The sequence below is a fragment of the Arxiozyma heterogenica genome, assembly GCF_036370985.1.
Source record: "Arxiozyma heterogenica strain weizmannii chromosome Unknown scaffold_6, whole genome shotgun sequence".
NCBI classification, from domain to species: Eukaryota; Fungi; Ascomycota; class Saccharomycetes; order Saccharomycetales; family Saccharomycetaceae; genus Arxiozyma; species Arxiozyma heterogenica.
The window spans coordinates 490,867-515,640 of record NW_027042659.1 but is presented as its reverse complement, the minus strand read 5'-3'; the positions used below and the strand labels follow the sequence as shown (position 1 = coordinate 515,640).

Sequence of the window (24,774 nt, the reverse complement as noted above, 5' to 3'; positions counted from 1 at the left end):
CTGTGTTCAGTAATGTTCTGTTACATTTTCCAGAACCCTGATAACTGGTTTTTCTTCTTGCGTGAAATGCGAAGACTAAAGAAAAGAGATAAAAGCAAAAGAGGGCTTTAAAGGAACAAAGGTGGGTTAAATAATAACTATTTATAGAACATTGGAAGAATACATAAGACCAGGGAAGCCAGTTGACAATTTGTGGGCATAAAGATTATTCTATATAATTGATGAAATCAGACCGATATTACATCTCTCTTTTTGCCTTGTGTTATTTGATTGTCAATAATTTTTTTTATTACTAGAGTCAAAATGTTATCCTTCGTTTGGAAAAGCCAAGATAATAAAACAAATGTGGAACCTGTTTCAAAAAAGCCACCTAATACAGCATTTCGACAGCAGAGATTGAAATCATGGCAACCTATTCTAATTCCTCAGAATGTGCTTCCATTTCTGATACTGATTGCTTGTATCTTCACTCCTATTGGTATTGGTTTAATGGTGAGTAGTAACCATGTGCAAGATTTAACTATAGATTATAGTAAGTGTTATCAGTTAGCAAATAGTGAAGATTATGTAAAAATACCCTCTAAATATGTGAATTATCATTTCAAAGAGAAAATGAATACAAAGCCGATGTGGAAATTGTCGTATGATGATACAAATGATAACGATGTATGTCAGTTACAATTTGAGGTACCGAACACAATCAAGAAACCTGTCTATGTTTATTATAAATTGACAAATTTCTACCAAAATCATAGAAAATATGTTCAATCCTTTGATAGAAAACAAATCAATGGTAAAGCCGTAAAATATGAAGATTTGGATACAAGTTGTGAACCTTTAAGAAGTATTAATGGAAAAGCAATCTACCCTTGTGGTCTAATCGCAAACTCTATGTTTAATGATACGTTTGGGCAGGTCTTTAAAGGGTATGATAAAAATACACAAGACTATCAGTTGACAAACAAGAAAATAGCATGGGCTATTGATCGTAAACAATTTAAAAAAACGAAATACAATGCATCAGATATTGTACCTCCTCCAAATTGGATAAAAAGGTTTCCTAATGGTTATACTGATGACAATATTCCAAATATTCATGAATGGGAGGAATTCCAAGTTTGGATGAGAACAGCAGCATTACCTAAATTTTATAAATTAGCTTTAAAAAATGAAACCGTTCCTTTACCGAAAGGGCAATATGTAATGGAAATAGGGTTGAATTATCCAACTACAATTTTTGGTGGTACTAAATCAATCGTGTTAACCACACTAGGAGTCACTGGTACAAGGAATCTTTCGTTAAGTATCATGTTTTTGATCGTTGCAGGTATATCTGCGGTTTTTGCAATTATATTCTTAGTGAAAATTACTTTCCAATCTAGAACATTAGGTGATAATACATTTTTAAGTTTTGAAAATGATGATTATGAACAGTACGATAGTAGTTTTATTAAAGGGCCACAATCAAGTAGAAAAATCATAGATGACATTTCACCACTTAGAGAAATACTATAAATAGATAATAAAAGAAAAGATAGAAATATAGGAAAGGTAGGTTATATGCCTATGGACTTCATTTAATAAGCGGTAACCTACTGTGCTCACAAAAAATATATAATATGTCTTTTTTTCTATTTATTATTTTTTAGTCTTTATGTCATACTTTTAAGATAATCTAGATAGAGTAAGAATATTTGAACATAAGAATTAAACAAATATATACTCTTTGTAAAAGTGATGTACTTCTGGGACATTCTCCTGTTCCCATAAATCCCTTTGATATGTAAACCATGAAGGAAGTAGGGACTCCTTCGGTATATTCAACGTTACTATATCTTCTTCCTCTTCTTCTTCTTCTATTTCTTCTTCTTTCTTTCGAATATTATTATTGTTGTTTGTAGTTTGATCCCTTTGGTTTCTGTATTTTTTTGACTTTTGATGTCTTGACTTATAAGATTTATAATATTCATAATTTCCGTTGTCTTTCTTATTAAATGCAAGCCTATACTTATGACCAAATATTCCTAAATCTGAATTATGTCTATCTAGTTTTTTGGAAAATATACCAACAGACTTTCTCAGAATTTCCAGTTGTTCATTTTGTTCTGCCTCTAAAATCATATTAATTAATCTTTTCGGTACTTCTGGAGGATCGCAAAGATCTTCTTCCGATACTATAATACAATTAGATGGTTTTTTTGGTTCAAATGGAATAATATTCGATTTATTGGGTGATATGTCAAAATTTTTGACTATTGTTTCTTCTGCATCTAGTGTTTCATGGTCCTGTTCAATTCTAATGTCAACTAGTTCCAAAAAGGTCTCAGCAAAATACGAACTATGTTTCCCTGAATAAAGCCTATATTCGTTTAATATCGAAGATATATTCCATTTTTGGATTTTTCTTAGGATTCCTACTATCAATGAGGTTTTGTCGACTAACAATAAATTATAACATTTCGAATTTAGTAGTTTTTGGAATGTCTTCTTCAGACATGTTGATTTAATTAACATTAAATCAGAAGAATCATTTAGTATGAAGGGTGGTTGGGTGTTAATACTTAAATCGTTATTTTCTGTTAGGGGTATGTTAATTGAAGTGTCCATGGATATATCTGGATTTTCATTATAATGATGATTAGTATTATCAGTATCCTTAGTTATACAACTATTTTCTATTGGTATATTATTGTTTTTAATGGCATTAAAGGTTACATTATTTTGAGATACAAAAGTCTTGGTTGGGGGGCTTGACTGTATTTCTGTATTGTTTCCATTAGGTGAAGTCAGATGAGACTTTATACGTCTATGATTATCCAAGGTAGATATAGTAGAAGCAGACGAAAGATCTTCAGTTCTTAATACAGACCAATTAATGGAGGACCTATTGAAAAAATCTTTAAAAAATTTAGATGGTTCCTGACCACCAATAAATAATATAGTCTTTAAATTTAATGTTTCTAAAAAGGACAAATTTAATGTCTCTACCTTAGAACATCGATAAATACCTTCTTCAGCAATTCCAAAACCAGCCGGAGGAACCAACATATTATGGTTATGGGTGTATGAGGTCAACCAATTAAGTAGAAAAACAAAGATTTGCAATTGCTTTTAGTTTAGTCTTTATAAAGAAAAATAGATATATAGATAGATATGTCAATGGAATGAAGAGACATTTGGAGGTATCTGGAATATTAGCCAAGCTGATTAACCTCCTTTGAAGTTTACTTAGTATCATGGCAAGACAATTATGTAGTTCCTGCTACTCTTGTTACTCATCCACTTCTGGTGTAACATCAATTCCAGAGAAACTGAAAAAAAAATTTAGAAGGTAAAGAGAAAAGAAAAATGGTAGCGGTATTCTTCTGATTTATAGAAACGTCAATAAAACTTCTATAGAGAAGATGTATATAGAGAATGAAGGAAGAGAGTAATGTATTATTTCTATTATGAATGATCAGTGTGTGAAAGAACACAATGCTTAAGCGATTGGTAAATATCTTGGATATAATAAAAAAAAAATTAAAAGTGTAAGGATTTTTCATTTTCGAATAACAAATGCATAAGAATACTAATGTTACAGATTTCCACGCTTTCTATTTCTATGTTTGTTTGCTTGTTTGTTTCACTTAATACATATGGTTTCTTTTTACATGATTTTATGATGGTTTTGTAAATTCTTGATTACATTCTATATTCTTAGTCTAAAAAAGCATTTATCAATGTTGTATTTCTTCTATTCCTCCGGTTCATGGATGGTTTTGTTGAGGTTGTTTCTTAAGTAGGCGCAAGTCTAATAAAAGTTTGATCATTACGTTAACAAAAACAAATTAGCCACTGAGACAGTAACAAAGAAAAGTGTCCTTCTTAAGCCATTAATTTTTCTCTATAGACTTACAAATTCAGGTGGTAATGAATCAACAGGTACAATATCTAGATTGATATATTTAGCCTTTTTCGATATGTTTTTGTAAGGATCCACTGTGTTGTTCACATTGTGATTTTCGACTTTATTATTTAACGGGTTAGTAGTAAAGTTCTTTTGATTTTCCTTTAATAATCTATTTGCCATTTCCAATCTGTAATCCATTTTTTTCTTTAATGCAATATGTTTTGTATCCAATGGATTTAATTTCTGTTTCCCCGCAGAACATACTTGCACAGCTTTTTCATATGATCCCATCTTGATTAAAGCCATGGCTTTGTTACTGTAGCCTATTGGGTTCCAAGATTCCAGCTCAATGCATTTGTCATATGATTCAATAGCATTCTCATACTGGCCTTCTTTGAAAAAACGATTACCTTTCTCTTTATAAACTTCAAAGGTGTTTGTTGCCATTCTTAGTTAAAGTATCTGATTTGTGAATACTTCTAATACTTGTTTATATATGTATACACAAAAAGAGAGAGGAGGGGGCAGGAAGAAAGTATATGGACGTGTGGATGTGTGTGTTTATAAAGAATTTTCACTCCTTCTTTCCTTTCCTATCTTTCGGATCGAAGTTTGAGTTATTCTTAATTTTTCATCTCATCTCTAAACCATCGGCTGTTCAAAAGATTCTAGAAGGAAATAAGAATTACTATCAAGAGAAACAAATCAGAAAACAACTAACTGACAAAAGAGAAAGACGAAGATATATTACTGATGGAGAATATATAAGGTCTAGTCACCTCTTCTACACTGTATATTGTAGGATAAGGTGTAGTAGTTAAACAGAAGCAAGGAAAAGGGCATTTTATTTTCTTTTTTTTTCTTTGGAATAAAGATGGAAACAGATAAAGAACAACAATTAGAAGAAATTGAGGCCATTGAGGCAATCTACCCTGAAAATATAATAGAAAAGACTTCTAATTCAACTATAATTCGTTTGAAAGTACCACAGCATGAACATATTCATTTGCAAATATCCCTACCACCAAATTACCCTTCTGTTTCCTCTCCAAATATTTTAGATGTCAATCTGGATAAAGATTACAATAGAGAGGCCTCATTATATGATGTTAAATATTTACGTAATCTGTTTCAAGAAGTAATGGATTCTGTGTTCCATAAAAAATTAGTTTGTATTTTTGACTTTTTGACCGAGTTGGATGGAATTCTGTATGCAGAAGACGGACAAGACAATGAGGCAATCGAGTCTGATTCTATAGATATAAATGAAAGAGTCCCCTCTGATCCATTTGAGGGATGGATTGCATCTGATCCAATTACAGACAGAGGTTCTACATTTATGGCCTTTGCTACGCATGTGAACTCAGAGGAAGAAGCGTTTAAAAAATTGGATATGATTAGGACAGACAATAAAATGAGGAAAGCAGCTCATATAATGAGTGCCTGGAGGATTAAAAGTGCGGATCCTAATTCAAACGTGGCATACCAAGATTGTGATGATGATGGGGAGACCGCAGCCGGCTCACGAATGTTACATTTGATAACTATTATGGATGTTTGGAATTGTATGGTGATTGTTGCCCGTTGGTTTGGTGGTACACACATTGGACCTGATAGATTTAAACACATTAATTCCACTGCAAGAGAAGCAGTAATAAGAGCTGGGTTTGAAACAAAAAAATAAGATCGCAATTAAATTCACGTAGCTTGCACCCAACTTTATGTACATGATACGTATATTATGGTGTATATGGATAGACATTATCTTATATTGTAACTGTATTATCCTTTTATAGATGCTGAACGATTTGCCAATCGATTATTTATTTTTTCCCTTGGTTTTTTCCCAAACCCTAATTAAATATAATGATAAAAAGTGAAAAACTTTCAAAAAAGTTTTTGGACGGCAACTTAGGGTTAATAATTTTTTTTCCGTGGGAAGCGACTTGAGTTTTTTTTTTTTTCGAGATAAAAAAACAAAAATTTCCTATAAAGAGATTTTTTATCGTTGGAAAATTTAATAAAGATAGTTTTTTTTTTTGCGATGAGCTCAAGAGTTTCACTATATAATATACTAAAAGATTACTTTCAACTACAATTGCAAAAAAGAGATTGGGACAAGCTAGCTTTTGTATGTAACATTTTATTTCTCTGACTTCAATAAGGGAAGGTCACAAACTTTCCTTTTGTTACACAGCTACAGTTTTATTATTAAAAAAGGAAAAAGATCAGTAAGATGAGGTCTGATTTTAAATTCTCTAATTTACTGGGTACCGTTTATAGAAAGGGTAACATTATATTTTCAAGTGATGGAAAACAACTATTATCGCCTGTAGGTAATAGAATTTCTGTTTTTGATTTAATAAACAACAAATCTTTCACATTTGAGTATGAACACAGGAAAAATATTGCATGTTTTGATTTAAATAGACAAGGAACTTTACTTTTGTCTGTAGATGATGATGGTAGGGCCATTTTAGTTAATTTCAAATCCAAAAATGTTTTACATCATTTCAATTTTAAAGATAAGTGTTATCAAGTGAAATTTAGTCCCGATGGAAAATTATTTGCCTTAGCTGCCGGTAGATTTTTACAAATTTGGAAGACACCAGAAGTTACACAAGATAGACAATTTGCTCCATTTGTTCGTCATAGAGTTCATGCCGGCCATTTTCAAGATATCACTGGAATCACTTGGTCATCAGATTCTAGATTTATTTTAACCTCGTCTAAGGATTTGACTTCTAGGATATGGTCAATAGATTCTTCGGAGAAAGATTTAGCCTCTACGACTTTTGCAGGTCATAGGGATTATGTCATGGGTGCATTTTTCAGTTCAGATCAGGAAAAGATTTATACAGTTAGTAAAGATGGGGCCCTGTTCATATGGGAATTTACTCCAAGACAAGAAGACATTAAGTTAGCAGAGGCCAACGATGAAGAAGTTGATATATCTAAGTATAGCTGGAGAATTTCTCAAAAACATTTCTTTTTCGCAAATCAAGCTAAAGTGAAATGTGTCACATTTCATCCGCAATTTAATATTCTGGTTGTTGGTTTCAGTAACGGTGAATTTCGTTTATATGAATTACCTCATTTCACATTAATTCAACAACTATCAATGGGTCAAAATCCCATCAACACTGTTGTTATTAATAATACTGGTGAATGGTTAGCCTTTGGGTCTAGTATGTTGGGTCAACTATTAGTATATGAATGGCAATCAGAATCTTATATTTTGAAACAACAAGGTCATTTTGATGCTACCAATTGTCTAACCTATTCACCAGATGGATCTCGAGTAGTGACTGCCTCTGATGACGGTAAAATCAAAGTATGGGATATTGTATCAGGATTCTGTTTAGCTACATTTGATGAACATACATCTTCTGTTACACAAGTACAATTTGCTAAAAAGGGACAAGTTCTTTTTTCTGCTTCTTTGGATGGTACAGTTAGAGCATGGGATCTTATTAGATATAGAAATTTCAGAGTTTTCACTGGCATAGATAGAATTCAATTCACTTCATTAGCCGTTGATCCATCTGGTGAAGTGGTATGTGCTGGTTCAATGGACAACTTTGATATTCATGTATGGTCTGTTCAAACTGGTCAATTATTAGATACATTATCTGGTCATGAGGGGCCTGTATCATGTTTAGTGTTTAGCCAAGAAAATAGTGTTTTAGCATCTGCATCATGGGATAAAACAATTAGAATATGGTCCATCTTTGGCAGAAGTCAACAAGTAGAACCAATTGAAGTAGCATCAGACGTCCTATCTTTAACTATTAGGCCTGATGGGAAACAGCTTGCAGTTTCCACATTAAAAGGTCAAATAACAATATTTGATGTTGAAAGTGGGCAACAAGTTGGTAATATTGATTGTAAAAGAGATATAATTTCAGGAAGGCATTTAGAAGATAGGTTTACAGCTAAAAATTCAGAAAGAGCTAAATTTTTCACAACTATTAATTATAGTTTTGATGGGTTAGCTATCGTAGCCGGTGGTAATAATAATTCTATATGTTTATATGATGTACCAAATGAGGTGTTATTAAAAAGATTTATTGTTTCCAAAAATATGACAATTAATGGGACTCAAGAATTTTTAAATAGTAGTAGAATGACTGAGGCAGGCTCTTTAGATCTAATAGATGAAACAGGTGATAATTCTGATTTAGAGGATCGTATAGATAACACTTTGCCAGGATCCAGAAGAGGTGCTGATCTTTCTACAAGAAGGGTTCGTCCAGAGATTCGAGTCACTTCAGTTCAATTTTCACCAACAGCATCTGCTTTTGCCGCTGCTTCTACAGAAGGTTTGTTAATTTATTCTGCAGATCAAGTGGAACTGTTTGATCCATTTGATTTAGATGTTGATGTGACTCCAGAGAGCACATTAGAGTGTCTGAAAGACAAGGAGTACTTAAACGCTTTTGTAATGTCATTTCGGTTAAACGAAGAGTATCTAATTAATAGAGTATATGAAGAAATACCACTATCTGAGATTCCGTTAGTTGCTGCTAATATTCCTGTTGTTTATCTTCCTAGAATCCTTAAGTTTATTGGTTCTTTTGCTATGGAATCACAACATATTGAATTTAACTTATTCTGGATCAAACAACTTTTATTAGCTCATGGTGCATATATTCAAAACAATAAACATTTTTTTGCAGCGTCTATGAGATCTGTACAAAGATTTATTGGTAGAATTGCTAAAGAGGTAGTTTCTGCTAGTACAGAAAATAAGTATAGTTACCAATTTTTGACATCTACAGATGGCGTTGTATTTGGTGATGAAGATAAAGAAGATAATTTAGAGGCACAAAAGAAAGCATTTGATAATGATTTAGACTTACAGGATGAAGATATTATGTCAGATAAGGATGAGGAGGATGAAGGCTGGGTTGGATTCAGTGAAAAAGTGAGTAAATTACCATTAAACATGGATAATAATGATAACAGTTCAGAAGACGAATTATTATAGAGACATTGAAATGAAAAATCGTTAGCTTCATATCTATCATCATTTCCTCGTAATACTGGAATATATGTATATATATATATATAAATGATAAAGATGTACGTATTAAGTATATATTAATAATTGCTGATTACGTAATTATATGCTATGCTTTTGTAGGGTTAGAAGAAATCTTACTAATGGAAGTTAGGTCTTTAAGATCTGGTTCTTTTTTTTCGGTTTTCTTTAAAATAAAAAACAAAGAAAGGGTTGAAAAATATAATTGAAATATTAGGCATTATAACGTACAAAAGGAAAAGAATAGAATAGTAAAGATTAAGCTCATCGCATTTAGTTTTGATTGATTAGAAGCATAAAATTTTGTATATTTGTCGTAATTTGGTTTTTTAAGAGAGGAAGAACTTTAGTAACACTAAGCAGATTCCAATACTAAAAAAAATATTTATATTATAAGATTTAAAGAGCGTATATAAAATAACATATAATGCTAAGCGAAGAAAATAAGGTGATTGATAAAGTGGAGAAGATTTTGGTATCTTGTCCTTACAATGAAAAGTTGTATCAAGAAGTTTTGCAAGAGTTAAATCCAATTGTAATTCGAACTGCACAAGACGAAGAGTATAGAAACATTTTGGCTAATTCTTACTCGATTTGGAAACAGTTAAAGACCAGTCTAGAAAATTGTACATTAGAGAAAATAATTGAACTTTGTAATGAAGAACATCTTTATTGGTACACAAGAACCATACGAGGATTAATTATTTTAATGAGGAATCTTTCAGCCAATAACCAAGATATTCCACGAGAGTTATCTCTACAGAATTCAGTAGTTGAGTTATTTGTGAAAATTGTGTCTCTTAAATTAAAATATGATGATATAGAGACTTCTACATTTATTGCTATATCTAGTTTTCTTCACAATGTGACAAAAAAGTCTGTAGTATTTGACAGATCAATTTTGAAGTCTTTGATGATATTCTTACAATATCCATTAGAACATCCGGAAAAAAAGCATGATCTATTATTCCCCTATTTATTATATTTTGTTAATTTGATCACTAATGAAGATTTTTTATACTATTTCTTTAGACAAGAACAATGCACAAAGATATTATACAATTTTTTTATCTTAGAGATGATTAAAAATCATTCTACTCTTTCTCATTACTTGAAGAATATTTCAAAGGAAAAGAATGTGGGTTCATCGATTGAAGTTGGTGAAAAGGAATTGACTGCTATTGATATGGCTTTGGTACGGTTATTTAGTATTTTGGCATGTAATGAGTCCTTCTGTGGGTATTTCGAAAAATTAAAGGATAATGATATTCCAAAGACGATAGACATTCTACATGTAATGCAATTAGTTATCACTAGCAGTGATAGATGGGACAAATTTCAACTAACAACAATAATGATGTGGTGTTATAATATTTTTGAAAAATTGGCTAACGATGTTACTACATATTTTGATAGAGATGAAGAGGATGAAGCTAAAGCAGGGCCGATATATCAACAGTTATACAGTATTTTGGATATATTAGTTTCTTTATCTAAATTTCAGCATGTGTTGGAATTTTTAAATTCTTATGGATTTTTAAGCAAATTAGTTCCTTTATTAAAACTGTTACAAGATAACTTAATTCGTGTTAATTTCACAAAAGATATATCAGAAAAGATTACAAAAGTCAAGACTACTGATTCAGTAGGTAATGAGATATTAGAGAACAAAAAATTGTTAAAAAGAATTGATTATCAAACTAGTACAATCAAATCAACCAATTTCCCAGAAATAAAGTCTTTTATCATTGAACTATTGGCAAATTTATCCTATAAGAATAAAAATAATCAAGATAAAATTCGAGAGTTACATGGATTAGAGATTGTGTTATCTAATTGTGTCATAGATGATAACGATCCATTTATTAAAGAAAAAAGTATTGTATGTATAAGATTTTTGCTGGAAGGTAACCCTGATAATCAGAGAATTGTGGCACAATTAGAAGCAAAGGGTGCAGTAAAGGATAAAGATTTAGAAGAAGCAGGGTATGAAGTTAAGGTTAGTAAAGAAGGTGAAATTAAATTAACGTCAAAAGAAAAGAAAGAAGAATAATTGGTTTATTGTGTCTTGTTTTGTGATTGCTTGGTACTCTCTTTATAGTATACATAGCTTTTTTTAAATTTTTTAAATTAGTTTTCTTTCTTTTTCAATCTTTAACAATGTATACATTTTCTTTACCTAAATATTAAAATATCTGCCAAGTTACGATCAGATGATTAATTAATCAGCAAAGGTAGTTTAAAGATTTCGTCATCTTTCAATGTGCCACTCATAAAATTATACTTAATCATATATTAGTTTACTATCAATATATATCTATGTAAATAAAAATTAACATAAAGTCGTAAAAGGGAAATCACGATCATACAAAATAAGATAAACAAAACAGGAGAGAGAAATAAGGAGATTATACAAATAAGCTATTACTTAATATACTTATAAATCCATTTTGATAATTTCTTCATCAATTGCAGCTTTGACTAATTCGACATCAGCTCTTTCAATGAACTTTAATTTTTTTGGTAAAGTGGATAGTTTCTTTAGTTCTTCTGGTAAGACGTGTCTTTCAAAAGAATAGTTGTCAAAATCAGATAATGCGTTATTTACCGCATCAGCAAATTTAGCAGGATGGGCAGTAGATAAAGAGATATAATTTATAGATGAATCCTTGTCTTGAGAAATCAATCTTTCAGTAACACAAACACCGACAGCTGTATGTGGGTCTAAGATGTAATGTTTTGGATTTTCAGAAATTTCATACATTTTCTTAATAGTGGCGATGGTTTCTTCGTTAGAAACACGTTCAGAGCCAAAATCCTTTAATGCAGCATTGATTAAGTTTCTATCAACTTCGAATTTACCTTCAGTCTTTAACTGGTGAAACCAGTTGTTTACGATTTCACCAGTTTTTAAGTCATCACCATTGGCTAAAACTTCTCTAGCCAAATACCATAATAGTCTTTCGAAATTAGAAGAAATCAAGATATCCATGGCTGGAGATAAAGTAGCAGCAACTTTATCGGATCTTTCATAAACACCAGTCTTCAAGAATCTGTCTAAGATATCGTTTTCATTAGTAGCAATAACCAATTTTTCAATTGGAAGACCCATCTTCTTAGCAAAATAACCGGCAAGGATATCACCAAAATTACCTGATGGAACAATAAATTTGACTTTACCTGGAACACCGTTAGTAGCTTTAAAGTATGAGTAAAAATAATAGGTCATTTGAGCCAATATTCTTGCCCAGTTGATAGAGTTAACAGCACCGACATTATGTCTAGAATTGAATTCTTTATCAGCGAAAATAGCTTTCACAATATCTTGACAATTATCAAAAGTCCCTTTAACAGATAAAGTTTGAACGTTCTTGTCAGCAACCGTAGTCATTTGTTCTTCTTGAATTGGAGAAATTCTACCAGTTGGATATAAGATAAAGACAGAAACATCCTTCTTACCTCTTAACCCATAGATGGCAGCAGAACCGGTGTCACCTGAGGTTGCACCAACAACGGTAATCTTTTTCTTTTGATCTTCTGGTAAACCTTTGTTAGTTCTTTCTAAGAAGTATTCAAATAAGTTGCCAACAAATTGTAATGCGACATCCTTAAAAGCATAAGTTGGACCATGGAATAATTCTAAGATATGCAAGTTTTCTTTGTCAACACCAGTAACGTTCTTAACTAGGGGTGTGATATCGCTAGAACGGAAGGTGGAATAAGATTTGTTGATTAAACTCTTTAAGTCTTCATTAGGAATTTCATCTTCAGAAATATAAAGTCTCATAATTTCAAAAGCTAAATCTTGGAAAGATAATTTGGACCATTGGTTAAAAAGAGTTTCTTGAGAAACTTGTGGAATAGTTGGTGGAATGAAAAGACCACCGTCAGTTGCTAAACCTTGAATAACAGCGGCTTCAAAAGATTTAGTTTCCTTGTCAGAAGATCTGGTGGATCTATATTGTTGAGAGTTGGTGACGGTCATATTGCAGAAGACTATTTTTTAACCAAATTCAGGTCGATATTTAAACAACTTTACACTCTGAGAACGTAAATTGGCTAACTTCACTGAGCTGAAGATAAAATGTCGTAGTCGATTATTATTATCCATATGTTTTGATAGATAGTGATCTCTTTATTTAATAAGCATCCTCATCAGCTTTCAAGTGAAATTATATAGAAGGTTATCTAAAAAGAAAATGAGTCGTGCAAAAAAGAAAAAAATTTTTTCCCATTCCTGAAACGGCCAATGCCAGTAACTTCCCAAAAAGGAAACTAAGAGTCATTCTTGGCGGAAAGGGCCTGGCGTCACAAATTGTATGGCGACACAAATTATAACTGAGAAAGACAATTTATCTATTTCGATAAGTAATATATGTATATATACGAATGTGCCTATACATACCTCTATCATGGTATATTTTCCTATGCCTTTGCTACCCCTGCATTAGTATTTATATTCTACCGTTAGCTAACATAACACCGATATTTTCAAACAACATTTCTTCATTGTCTTTATAGAATTGTGCTCTTCTTACGGTATCCTCATTGAACCCTTCATCACCAGAGAGAATCTTTAATGCATTTGCTTGTGATTGGATATAATCTTGTAAGGCAGGTACAGGATCTTGACCCAATTTGTGGAAGAATTGGTACTTATGGGCAGTTTCATTTAATTGAAGTTTTAATAGACTAATCTCTCTTTCGTGTGATTCCAGTTTATCTTTATTTTCTTCAGTATATTTTTCCAACTCTGATATTAACGATAGTCCATCCCGACCTATTTCATCTATTCTATTTTTGTCTGATAATGTCGATAATTTAGGTACTTCGATATCAAAGACTAATTCACCATAGGTTGATGCTTTATCTACTCTTACTGTATAGTCAATCACAATAGGTTTAAATGGCTGAACATGTGCATTGACTAACGATAAAAATTCAGATAACTTCATGATTCTCCTTATTTCATTCTCTTGCAAACCGTTATCGTCATTGTTGTTTGATTGATCCGTATCAACATCCATATTAATGTCACCATCATTATCTTTATTTTCATCCCCTAATAACACAGATAAGAATTTATCTATCTGCACCAGAGTGGTTTCATCAACAGTTTTCCCCATACCATCATCTTTTGGTATTTTATTGTTACTGTAACTACTATTGGAGTTGTGATTAATTCTATTTTTACTCATATTGTTATCCTTTGAAAGATTTGCACTACTAATCAAGAGATTATTAATCAATAAATATTTGTATAATGAATAGACTGCTTCCTGTATAGATCCACGAGACTTTCCAATGATCATTGACAATTCAGGAGAGTATTCTAGGTAGTTTCCTGTGCACCCTTTTGGTTGAATAGTGACGGTGCATTGTAAGTTTTCTGAGCCATACCTTTTAATATCTAAACCATCAAATTCTACTTGATTTTCATCATCTGCGTGCCATTCAACTACATCCACAATTTTATTATCAGTATCATTACTAAGGTTGTTGTTGACAGTGATAGTACTAGCATTATCACTTCCAGCTGTATTTTGAGGTAATGTCAAATTCAAATTAGTAGATTCAAAATTATCGTTATTATTATTGTTGTTGTTGTTATGATTATTAAATACCGCAGGATTTTGATTATTTGAAGTTTCGTTATTATTAGTAGAAGTAGTTGCAGTAGCGCTATTATTATTATGTTGATTCTTTGGCAGTCTTTTAAAGTCTACAGCAATATCTTTAATGAAAGAACTAAATTTGGATCTCTCTGGATCATCAGCAGGTAAATCGTCAATTAATCTACCTTCAATTCTCATTATCCAATAAGGATCTGAATTTCCATTTGTTATTGATTCAACATCTTGTTTAGATATTTCATTATTTTCTTCATTAGTATGTTGTTGTTGCTCCAGTTGCCAGACTTGATTCTCTGCGGTGTTAGAAATAAAGATACGTAAATATTGGATATCATCTTTATTATACTGAGAAAATATACCATTAGCATTCCTTGAGCTGTTCCATTGTTCCACAATTTGATTAATATCTATTTGTTTTCTGGATAAATATGTATCCAATTTTTTTTCAATATCAATCAAATCTTCATAAGAGTTTAGTTCTGGTACTAAATTGCTTAAATAATCTGGAATATAAGTGTCACTTGGCTGCAAAGTGGAAGTTGGATTTGTTTGTTGTTGACTGCGGATTGGAATTTGAGTTTGGTTCTGTTTTGTCTCCATGTGCCTTATAGTTGACTCAGAATTTGAAATTTTTGTATTTACGTTATTTGTAGTAGACATTTTTATTCTTATCCTCTCTCTTTATATATATATATGTATGTATGTATGTATTCAAAGTGTTGAACAACCACAACAAAAATATATTTGGATTCTAGTAACTATACATATACTTGTGTGTGTGTAATAATGGTCCTAAATCTTTACCTTTCCTAGTGCAATCTTCTGCTGTTCTTCAACTTCTTCAACATTTCCTTTGGCTTGTTCTTTGTGAGCGTCCACAAAAATTTTCTTGTTTTCTTTTTTTTCTTTTTTTCGTTTTTTTTTTCTTTCTTCCCAGCGTTGGAGGGCTCAGCACCAAAATTTATGTCAAGGCCATACAAAATTGTATTTATAAAAGATACCAAACTTATATAAACATATAGAAAGAGAGATATTGGAGGTTCTATTCATTCTCTGTACTTAAACATTTACATACATACATACATGTATATATATGTGTATGTGTATGTGTATGTTTATGTATGTTAAAATTTATTACATAAATCATTTACTCAGTACTTACATTCCCTTTTTCTGATTCATACTATACATAAATATGTTGTGTGTCCAATTTTTTTAAAGGAGTCACAAAAAAAAAGATCATGTTAACTTTTCATTGAGTTATTCTCTGTCTCTGTCTGTTTCTCAAACGTCTTTCTCTCTTTTCTCTCATTTTTTGTTCGTTGTTTTGTAATTCGCCAGTCTTTTTCATCTCACGTCTTTTTTCCTTCATTAATTCTTTCTTTTCCTCCATTGCATTCTCTAATTCAATTTGTTTAGCGATCTTGTCGATTCTATTAATCTCATTTTGACGCAACATATTGATTTTCTTTAAAATATCTGCGGTAATCACGGTTTTATCCGACTTCTGGACTAGATCACGGGTATAATTATCATACACTTCAACCATTGAACCAACCAACTTATTTAACGTGTTCAATTCAGCTTTGTTCCTTGGTATGTCAGTACGAATAACACAACGTGATTGTAGAGATTGAATCCATTCTTCCTTATTCTTGGGTCTGAAATCAGGTAGATCTGTAAAACTGATAAATTGCAAAAAATCCTTTGCCTTAGCCAACACTTCTTCATTAAAAGATCCTTTTGTGTAAGATTTGATAAAGTCGTTGATCTGGTTGATCTCAGACATATAAACATATTCTTTAGGAATGGAGTCACTGTCTGTCACATGAGTCAACGACAAGAAGTATCTGTCTAGACGGATCTTATCCATGATTGATTTGTTCACAATAGATGTGACAAACTTGAAGTTTTGTAAGATTTCTTTAGAATTTGAATTGATGTTACAGGTCTCATTGTTGACATAGACACCATTTGGTTTGATTTCAATCTCCAAATACTCGACTAGATCAGGAGATTGGTACGTTAAGAAGAAATAACCTAGAATATACTCAATAATCAAGTTGATGATGTTATGACGTGGCTTTAAATGTGCTTTGATATTGATTGAGTCAATTGATGAACGACCAGTAGCAAATGAGGTTAGCCAAGTATGCAAATGTTGGTCTATGTATAATCTATTGACATTTCCACCTTTCATACTTGTTAATCCAACACGAGCAAATTTCAATTCATTTCTTAGGTACGTGTGTAAAGAAGCAAACAATTTGTCAGCTTTGGAGACATTGATAGACACACCAATTCTATATGTGATGTAAAAAAATAGCATGAGCAAGATACAATACATCTCAAAAGTCCAATTGTAGTATTGTATTCTTTCAAAGATTGTCATTGCCTTTTGTTCTTCAAAGGTCAATTGATTATATACTTCATTTAGACCATTAACATATTCGACGAACCTCGTCAACGGAGTTAATATAACTTCAAACATTGTAGGCTATGTATATACATATATATTATACCAAATTGTGATATCCTACTTTTCTTGTTTAGGTTTGTCAATTTCTTTCTTTCTTTTTTTTATTTTTTGACACAGTCTAAACAAAATAAGAATTGATGTAAGAGTATAAAGTGAAAATGAGGATATTAGATGTTAACTATGAAATATAACTCATAGCATAACACAATTAAGTGATTTCAAACGTCAAGTTAGTAGTATGCAATAATTAACATCTAGCAGGTTGAAACTTTCCTTCAATCGTTTTTGTTCGGCCAAAAAAAGAAAAATAAAAAAAAAAAAAAAAACAAAGAAAACAAAGAAAACGAATAAATAAAAACAGTTTTTTTTTCTTTTCCATCTGAATGAAGAGGTTACCCTCCTTTGGAGCTTCGAGTAGCAAGTATTGTTGGCAGTTGAATACTGCTATATTGATGATTTGATTGTATTTTGAACTATTCTATTATACATATATGGATCTGTGAATGGATATATATATAATTTGATGATGATGATATAATCTATGTGAATCTAAGTTTGTACGTACGCATGGTTATGATCTATTTATTTTCTACGCTTGTTTGATGGTTGGTCTGACTCTTGGAACTCGTTTCCATCTTGATCTAAGATACGTGATTCTCTGATCATATCTCTGACGTAATTCTCCAATTCTTGTTCACAGTTCTCAGACTGAAGAATCTCTTCTAATCTTTTTCTTCTTTCTATGGATTCCGGGTTGGATTCGTCTACTGGATCATTCTCCAAGGTAAAACGAAGATTTTCTTTGAATTGTTGTAAATCCTCCTTTCTTATACCGAAACTATCTAATTGTACAGGTATACCACATTTGACTCGCATATAATCAATCAATTCTGGAAACTCTCCATCTTCTTCAAATACCTGTAATGCAGTTTTCCCCTCATTATTTACTATTTTATGATCACCATTCAGTTCCTCAATAATCACTTGTGCTGTGTTCATATCTTCACAGTGATGTAGGGGAGTATCACCATCGGAGTCCTTAATATTAATATCACCATGGTATTCTTTACATAGCTTCCTTAATAGATCAACGTGACCATATGCTGCTGCTGCATGTATTGGTGTGTAGCCGTTTGGGTCCTTCGAGTTTGCTGTTAATCCAGTACCAGCTGTTAGAAATTTTTCAACTAGATCTGTCCTACCATCACTTGCAGCTATCCAAATGTTCATTTCTCTTCAAATTATGTATATTTGTGTATGTATGTGTCTGCAGGTAATAGCAATGTATATAATATCTGTTAATGTGCTATTTATTATTTTTTTTGATCTTATTTTAAAACACATACCTGTATCCAATAAAAGGAAAATAGAATATATTTGTATTTATGAAGCACTGGAGGCTGGATCAAAACTTCTTCTGATTCTTCTTTTGTTTTAGTCAGTTTCTCCTTTCGATGAGCTGAAATTTTTCAGCATTTTTTTTCTTTTTTCTTTTTTTTTTTTCTCATGTTTCCTCCTTATACTGGTTTATTATGTGCAAAAGAACTGAACAGCCTTTCAAATCAAAAATTATCATAGTATATCATGTATTTGAAGGTATCTATATATCTATATATCTATATATCTATATATATAGATCATAATGTTTATTCAATACACAAAATCATAAGTAGGGAAAAAAGATTAAAGACATAATACTAAATTTAAATAAAACGAAATTTAGCAATACGCAGTCCGTAATAATTATGCATGAATTTATGTATCAGCAATAACAATCTATTATTTCAAATTAATAGATCATATATAGGCACGTAATCACAGAGGGTCCAGTACAAACACCAAATATAAATAGTATGTTGCAAAGAGTGGGCCACTCCTTCAATCTCGTATGCACTGTTATGAAAGTCATTGGCAATTGTGATAATTGAAATAAGAATAGGTATGGTCTAACTTTTCTATAAATAATTATCATACACAGTTCATGTAAGATTGCACTTAAAAAAAATGTGAACATTGTGGCCTGAACAGTGCTTAATTTCCAGTGATTCATAGAACTATGGTATATATGTCTCAATAAAAATTTATGTACAGGAACATTCCAAATACGTGCAAATTCAGACCAAACAACGCAATTCCACCAGTCCCCATAAAAATACCTGTCGGCAAACCTTGTTAATTCAGCCACACAATTTAAGATTGCATCCCAAATTAAATAAAAAACTAATAAATATTCAATAGTGATTGGTGGAATAATTTCTGCCAACAGATAGAACCATTCCTTCGTACGTGTTTTCAAATCTAACGAAGATTGCCCACGTAATTTTCTAACGTTATCACAGGCAGGGTATACAAACAATTGCGCATTCATGATCATTAAGAAGATTATACCAAAAATTGCACAAAGTTTTTCCACGACGTACCACCATCTGATTCTTTCCGTCCTTGGATATTCAAATTGATATATCAATGTAGGGAAAAGTGTAAACATGAAGTAACTTTTAAACGAAATGTTATCTGGGAACTTAATTGTTGAATTTTGGGATGATAGTTCAAATTCACAGAATTCTTGTGATCTTTTTAAAGTCTCAATGATATCCTGTGATGCAACATCCTTATATTTAGCAAGTGCAGCCTTAGAATAATCTAATTCTTTCTTGATGTTCCATAGATAACCATTAAAAAAGGCAAATGAATGGAATTTCATTAAAATTACCATTGAATGTAAAAAAATGAAGACTCTTGTGATCCAATTGAAATTTAAGTACATTGAGGATATGTAATTGAAGAATGTAGCATGAGCTAACTCAAGAAAAACTGAAAGATATCTTCCGGTAACATCCCACTCAATAACTTTCCATTTGACTAAATATTGGATAAAAACGGTAACAAAACTGGTTAACCACATAATCACGTCAAATAAGAAAATCTGTCCCCATCTTTCAGTCATGGCTTTGAGTATTGGCATATTCAATAAGTCACCATTATGCGAGACGGAATAATCAACAAGACCTCTGATTGCAATCCATCCAAAAAGCATCCACATCATAATATACATTCCTGTAAAGTCCGATTCATATGTAATCATAACTACACGGTTCTTCTCATGTCTATTGGATGAATTTGAGTCCGAGTCAACTGATTTTTTATCAAGGCTCTTTTCGTCATCATTAGTAAGAGTAGGAGTAGGGCTAGTTGTAGAATCATTTAAACTTGTTGATGACAATGACTGCTTGCTAAATCTCTTTGACTTTTCAACTGCTTTGATTTGCTTTTCTAAGACAGGGCCATCAAAGGACGTGATTATTGGTTCAGCTATGGTAGCATCCAACATTGATGGTCTTGTATCAAAGTCCACATCAGAGAAGAAAGAAATAACAGACTCTTGCCCTTTACGGTATCTTCTTTTCTCCATTTGATGTAGTCTAGCTAAATAATTTTTTAAGATAGAATCTCTACCCTCCACATCATCGATTGATGTGACAACTGGTTTAATGGCACTATTTCCGTCATTAGCTAAAGAGTCAACTCCAAGAGGATCTTTTACCAATTCACTTGATCTGTCATGATTAATATCTAATCCAGGGACAGGTTTGTCATAGACTAGTGATCTGCGTCTTCCAGTACCGTCTATAGAATTCAATTTTTGTATTTTGAGAAATTGTTCATCTTGCAATAAATTGTTTTCTTCAACTGTCATTTTTGTTCGACTTGAGAAAACTTAAAAACATTCTATGGTATTTTTTTTTTGTTTTTTAATTCTCTTTGCTGAACTAATCACTCTATGGGTGTGATATTTCCTGGACATTTACTACAGTTCAAGTTAAAGGAGATGACACACACAGGTACTCACTTATATACACATAACACACATAACACACATCTTATCCTTCTCTCGAGCAAGCTATTAGTCAATATAATTTTGCATATATACATAATAAATTCCCTCAAAGAATGGAAAAAATCAAAAAAAAAAAAAGAAAAGAAAAGAAAAAAGAACACGTGATAGTACTATTCTGTGACGGTTGATAATAATAGAATTAAACGATAATCTCGCAAAAAATAAAAAGAAATCTTAACTTAGGGTTGTTGATAAGGATCCATAGGTGATTTTTCACTTTTTCAATTAAGTCAATTAGGGTTTGTTAATAACATTCCAAGGTTTTCTTTGATTTCCCCTCCTCCCCATAGGTCAAAATAAAAAAAATAATTACACTGTTAAAGGTGAATAAAAAAGATATTAGAGGGAAAACAAAAAAAATTTTTTTCCCATTTGACTGATTATGAAATGAAAGAATGAAAAAGATTTAGAAATTTTTGCAGCTAGATCATCGGAAATTGTTTTAGAAGCTCATCGAGTTATTTACAAGCAATATTATTATCAATAAATTATAGAATAAGGGCCATTTTTGAATAGACGGAGAGTGATGCTGACTTTTTTTTCTTGTTCCTTCTGCTCTTATATACACTTTCATAACATAAAATACACAATCAAATACTAAAAAAAAATGTCCCGTCCCGAAGAATTAGCTCCACCAGAAATCTTTTATAATGATAAAGAGTCTCAAAAATATACATCGTCCACAAGAGTGCAACATATTCAAGCCAAAATGACTCTTCGTGCATTAGAACTATTAAATATTCCAGAGAATAGTTTTGTTTTAGATATTGGTTGTGGGTCCGGTTTATCTGGGGAAATATTAACCGAAGAAGGCCATATCTGGTGTGGTATGGATATTTCACCAAGTATGTTGGCTACTGGTATAACAAGGGAATTAGAGGGTGACTTAATGTTACAAGACATGGGTGTAGGGATACCGTTCCGTGCAGGTACATTTGATGCAGCAATTAGTATTAGTGCTATTCAATGGCTTTGTAACGCAGATACTTCATATAATGATCCAAAGAGAAGACTGTTACGGTTTTTCAATTCTTTATTTGCTGCGTTGAAGAAAGGTGGTAAATTTGTGGCACAATTTTATCCAAAGAACGATGAACAAGTGGATCAAATTCTGCAAGCTGCTAAAGTTTCTGGGTTTAGCGGTGGTTTAGTTATTGATGATCCGGAATCTAAAAAGAACAAGAAATATTACCTTGTTTTAACATCTGGTGCACCAAGAGCTTCAGAGGAACAAGTCAATTTACATGGTGTCACAATGGATGCACAGGAAGATAGTAAGAATCTACAGCGTAAAAAATTAAGAAAGGGCAAAGAAATAGAATCAAAGAAGAATTATATTTTAAGGAAAAAGGAATTGATGAAAAGACGTGGGAGAAAAGTGGCTCATGATTCTAAATTTACAGGTAGAAAAAGAAGGCCAAGATTTTAAGTTGGATCAAATTGAATGTCAAAGTTATATTAAATATAAAAGGGAAAAAAAATCATTCGATTTGTATATCTTACATTTTTTTCATTTGTCTGATATTGCATTATTGGTCTAGATTTTGAAAGGTATTATTGTATAGGTACCTGAAATATTATGCTTAGAAGTGTCATACAACAGTTGCATATTGTATATGATGGATAATTAAAACAAAGTGAGAAACAAGAGAAGGAATATGAAATAAATGAACAACTATATATATAAACAACTGAATACATAAGTAATATATAAATGGTATCCCTACTTAAGTCCTCTATTAGTCTGCACTCATCTCTTTTTTATCATCTGGGTCATTTTGTAAAGATGTGACCAGTTTGTAACCATAAGTTTCTCCATTTTTAATCATATTTGTAAATAATGGTATATCATTCAAACCATGATTATATAATTTCATCGGGATATGATGGATCTGACCATCTATCAATTTGGGGTTGATAAATTTTATATATCTAATTAAATCTTTTCTAAATTGAGGATTTGCAGGGAAATAGTATTCACCTAATCTTACATCGTATCCGGAAATTAAATATATCAAAGTTCCAATAATTTTGACGTCATCTCTCCTCACCTGTGGGTCTATCTGTTCGATGTTTAGATATTCTAACTGGATAATAGTAGTTGGAGAATCCGCCGGTGCACACTTGTACACCTGGTTAATTGTATCTTCATTTGACACAACATCAATTATATACCTAATATCTTTGTGGTTAGATCTAATCTTTGTCAAGATGTCGGCATCGTGATAGTCGTATATAGAATCGGCACCAAATTTAGATAGGGTTTGATTGTGTTTCTTCGATGCAACCACGATGATCTTGGAAAATGCATTTAATTTTTTAATCATTTGAATTAAGATTTGTCCTACACTTGTTGCACCACCCCAAATCAGTATGGGCGAGTCGATTTGTGGCTGTTTTGGTTCCCAGATTAATTTTAATCGTAACTCATGGATCAGAATTGCGCCTGCGGTAATTAATGCCACTGGCATAGTAGCTGCCGATTCAATTGAGTTTACAGGGCCCTCAGGGATACGAATATATTTCTCATTTGATGGGAAGGAAGGTACATTTTTGGTTAAAAAATCTTGAGGCAGTTTGAATGCGATATTTGCGTCAATTGCACAGTATTCTGCAAATGCACCGTTCCCTGGCATACGGACAGAAGACCCATGAACAAACGAACACACACAGTCGCCTATTTTAAATTCATCTGATGGGATACCCGATCCAATGGCAACGACTATACCAGCAACATCAGATCCCAGGACAGAACCATCAGGACCCATATGATATTCAATATGTTTCCATTCCATTGGATTTGCAGCTACTGAAAGGACTTTAATTAGGATAAAACCATCATCCAAGAGGGGCACTCTTACACTTTTGTCTATTACTGGCTTATTGTCTTTAATGATGACAGCTTCCATAGATTCTGGAATTCCGGTAAAAAACATTTTCTTTCCCTTTTTTTTTTGCTTTTCTCTATCTATATCTATGGATATTTAAATTAATAAAATGTTGAACATATTAAGGTGATATATTGATTTTTGTGATATACTGATATTATTTTCTTTTGAGTTGCCTTCTCATATATATATATATATATATATTAAGTATTTGACAGTAATTAGGTGAAAAATAATAACAAAAAAAAACCGTATGATTAAAACATCCCTCATATACCAAGACAATAGCAAAATGTCCGAGGGAGTCAATCAAAAAATAATTAGGCGCGGTGTGTGGATGTTTATCAGAGAGAGCGAAAAAAAGGGGGGAGGAACAGAACAAAGACAACTGAGACTTTTTTGTATGTGGTGTGCGGATTGAGCGCATGAAATTTATATGGTGCTGAAACTGAATTTTCCTTGGTGCATTTGAAGTTGTGTGGAAACCCTTTTTCTTTTTCTGTTTTCTTTTCTTTTTCCTTTCCTTTTTCCTTTCCTTTTTCCTTTTCCCCCCACATTTACTTGTGTGAGGCCTATCTGCCTGTTAAACTTAGATAAGGGTTTGTGTTCTTGCTTTACGTTTTATACTTTTCCAATGTCAGGGCTTGCACACATTTTTTCATAGTTTTTTTTGTCCCAGGTTTTGGTTTTTTGTGTTTTTTCTTTTTTTGACGAGTAATATTGGGAGAAGAAAGAACAAGAAAAATTGAAAAATGAAAAGTGAAGAGCTTTTTTTCTTATATTTGATAGATATATACAGAAGATATCGTGAAAATATGCTTGTGGAATGCTTTTTTGATCCCTTATTATAATAAGATGATGTATCGTTGAATGACCATATACCTCTCATAGTGTTTCTTTCAATATCACCTTCAAAAAAAAAAAGAATTTTTTTGTATTC

General features: G+C 31.9%; 13 protein-coding genes across 13 annotated transcripts; 5 read left to right on the top strand and 8 right to left on the bottom strand.

The window, feature by feature from the left end:
- Positions 1-303: 303 nt before the first annotated feature.
- On the top strand, positions 304-1,515 carry CDC50 (aminophospholipid translocase regulatory protein CDC50; the record flags this gene model as incomplete). Its single annotated transcript, XM_064861133.1, has 1 exon — positions 304-1,515. The coding sequence occupies one exon, from the start codon at positions 304-306 to the stop codon at positions 1,513-1,515; it is 1,212 nt and encodes a 403-aa protein (XP_064717373.1).
- A 192-nt stretch (positions 1,516-1,707) lies between these two features.
- Positions 1,708-3,048, bottom strand: OCA4 (Oca4p; the record flags this gene model as incomplete). Its single annotated transcript, XM_064861132.1, has 1 exon — positions 1,708-3,048. One exon carries the CDS (start codon positions 3,046-3,048, stop codon positions 1,708-1,710), a length of 1,341 nt encoding a protein of 446 aa, XP_064717372.1.
- An 838-nt stretch (positions 3,049-3,886) lies between these two features.
- On the bottom strand, positions 3,887-4,339 carry TAH1 (Tah1p; the record flags this gene model as incomplete). Its single annotated transcript, XM_064861131.1, has 1 exon — positions 3,887-4,339. One exon carries the CDS (start codon positions 4,337-4,339, stop codon positions 3,887-3,889), a length of 453 nt encoding a protein of 150 aa, XP_064717371.1.
- Positions 4,340-4,766: 427 nt separating this feature from the next.
- Positions 4,767-5,576, top strand: YIH1 (Yih1p; the record flags this gene model as incomplete). Its single annotated transcript, XM_064861130.1, has 1 exon — positions 4,767-5,576. The coding sequence occupies one exon, from the start codon at positions 4,767-4,769 to the stop codon at positions 5,574-5,576; it is 810 nt and encodes a 269-aa protein (XP_064717370.1).
- A 552-nt stretch (positions 5,577-6,128) lies between these two features.
- Positions 6,129-8,882, top strand: PWP2 (snoRNA-binding rRNA-processing protein PWP2; the record flags this gene model as incomplete). Its single annotated transcript, XM_064861129.1, has 1 exon — positions 6,129-8,882. One exon carries the CDS (start codon positions 6,129-6,131, stop codon positions 8,880-8,882), a length of 2,754 nt encoding a protein of 917 aa, XP_064717369.1.
- A 481-nt stretch (positions 8,883-9,363) lies between these two features.
- Positions 9,364-10,989, top strand: CTR86 (Ctr86p; the record flags this gene model as incomplete). The annotated part of the gene is made up of 1 exon (XM_064861128.1): positions 9,364-10,989. One exon carries the CDS (start codon positions 9,364-9,366, stop codon positions 10,987-10,989), a length of 1,626 nt encoding a protein of 541 aa, XP_064717368.1.
- A 384-nt stretch (positions 10,990-11,373) lies between these two features.
- Positions 11,374-12,921, bottom strand: THR4 (threonine synthase THR4; the record flags this gene model as incomplete). The annotated part of the gene is made up of 1 exon (XM_064861127.1): positions 11,374-12,921. The coding sequence occupies one exon, from the start codon at positions 12,919-12,921 to the stop codon at positions 11,374-11,376; it is 1,548 nt and encodes a 515-aa protein (XP_064717367.1).
- Positions 12,922-13,390: 469 nt separating this feature from the next.
- RSC6 (Rsc6p) lies at positions 13,391-15,229 on the bottom strand (the record flags this gene model as incomplete). Its single annotated transcript, XM_064861126.1, has 1 exon — positions 13,391-15,229. One exon carries the CDS (start codon positions 15,227-15,229, stop codon positions 13,391-13,393), a length of 1,839 nt encoding a protein of 612 aa, XP_064717366.1.
- A 592-nt stretch (positions 15,230-15,821) lies between these two features.
- PWA37_004647 (uncharacterized protein) lies at positions 15,822-17,060 on the bottom strand (the record flags this gene model as incomplete). Its single annotated transcript, XM_064861125.1, has 1 exon — positions 15,822-17,060. One exon carries the CDS (start codon positions 17,058-17,060, stop codon positions 15,822-15,824), a length of 1,239 nt encoding a protein of 412 aa, XP_064717365.1.
- Positions 17,061-17,630: 570 nt separating this feature from the next.
- Positions 17,631-18,278, bottom strand: PWA37_004646 (uncharacterized protein; the record flags this gene model as incomplete). Its single annotated transcript, XM_064861124.1, has 1 exon — positions 17,631-18,278. One exon carries the CDS (start codon positions 18,276-18,278, stop codon positions 17,631-17,633), a length of 648 nt encoding a protein of 215 aa, XP_064717364.1.
- A 559-nt stretch (positions 18,279-18,837) lies between these two features.
- ARE1 (sterol acyltransferase) lies at positions 18,838-20,745 on the bottom strand (the record flags this gene model as incomplete). The annotated part of the gene is made up of 1 exon (XM_064861123.1): positions 18,838-20,745. One exon carries the CDS (start codon positions 20,743-20,745, stop codon positions 18,838-18,840), a length of 1,908 nt encoding a protein of 635 aa, XP_064717363.1.
- Positions 20,746-21,553: 808 nt separating this feature from the next.
- Positions 21,554-22,375, top strand: BUD23 (18S rRNA (guanine1575-N7)-methyltransferase; the record flags this gene model as incomplete). The annotated part of the gene is made up of 1 exon (XM_064861122.1): positions 21,554-22,375. One exon carries the CDS (start codon positions 21,554-21,556, stop codon positions 22,373-22,375), a length of 822 nt encoding a protein of 273 aa, XP_064717362.1.
- A 310-nt stretch (positions 22,376-22,685) lies between these two features.
- PWA37_004643 (zinc-binding alcohol dehydrogenase family protein) lies at positions 22,686-23,882 on the bottom strand (the record flags this gene model as incomplete). The annotated part of the gene is made up of 1 exon (XM_064861121.1): positions 22,686-23,882. The coding sequence occupies one exon, from the start codon at positions 23,880-23,882 to the stop codon at positions 22,686-22,688; it is 1,197 nt and encodes a 398-aa protein (XP_064717361.1).
- Between the last annotated feature and the right edge of the window lie 892 nt (positions 23,883-24,774).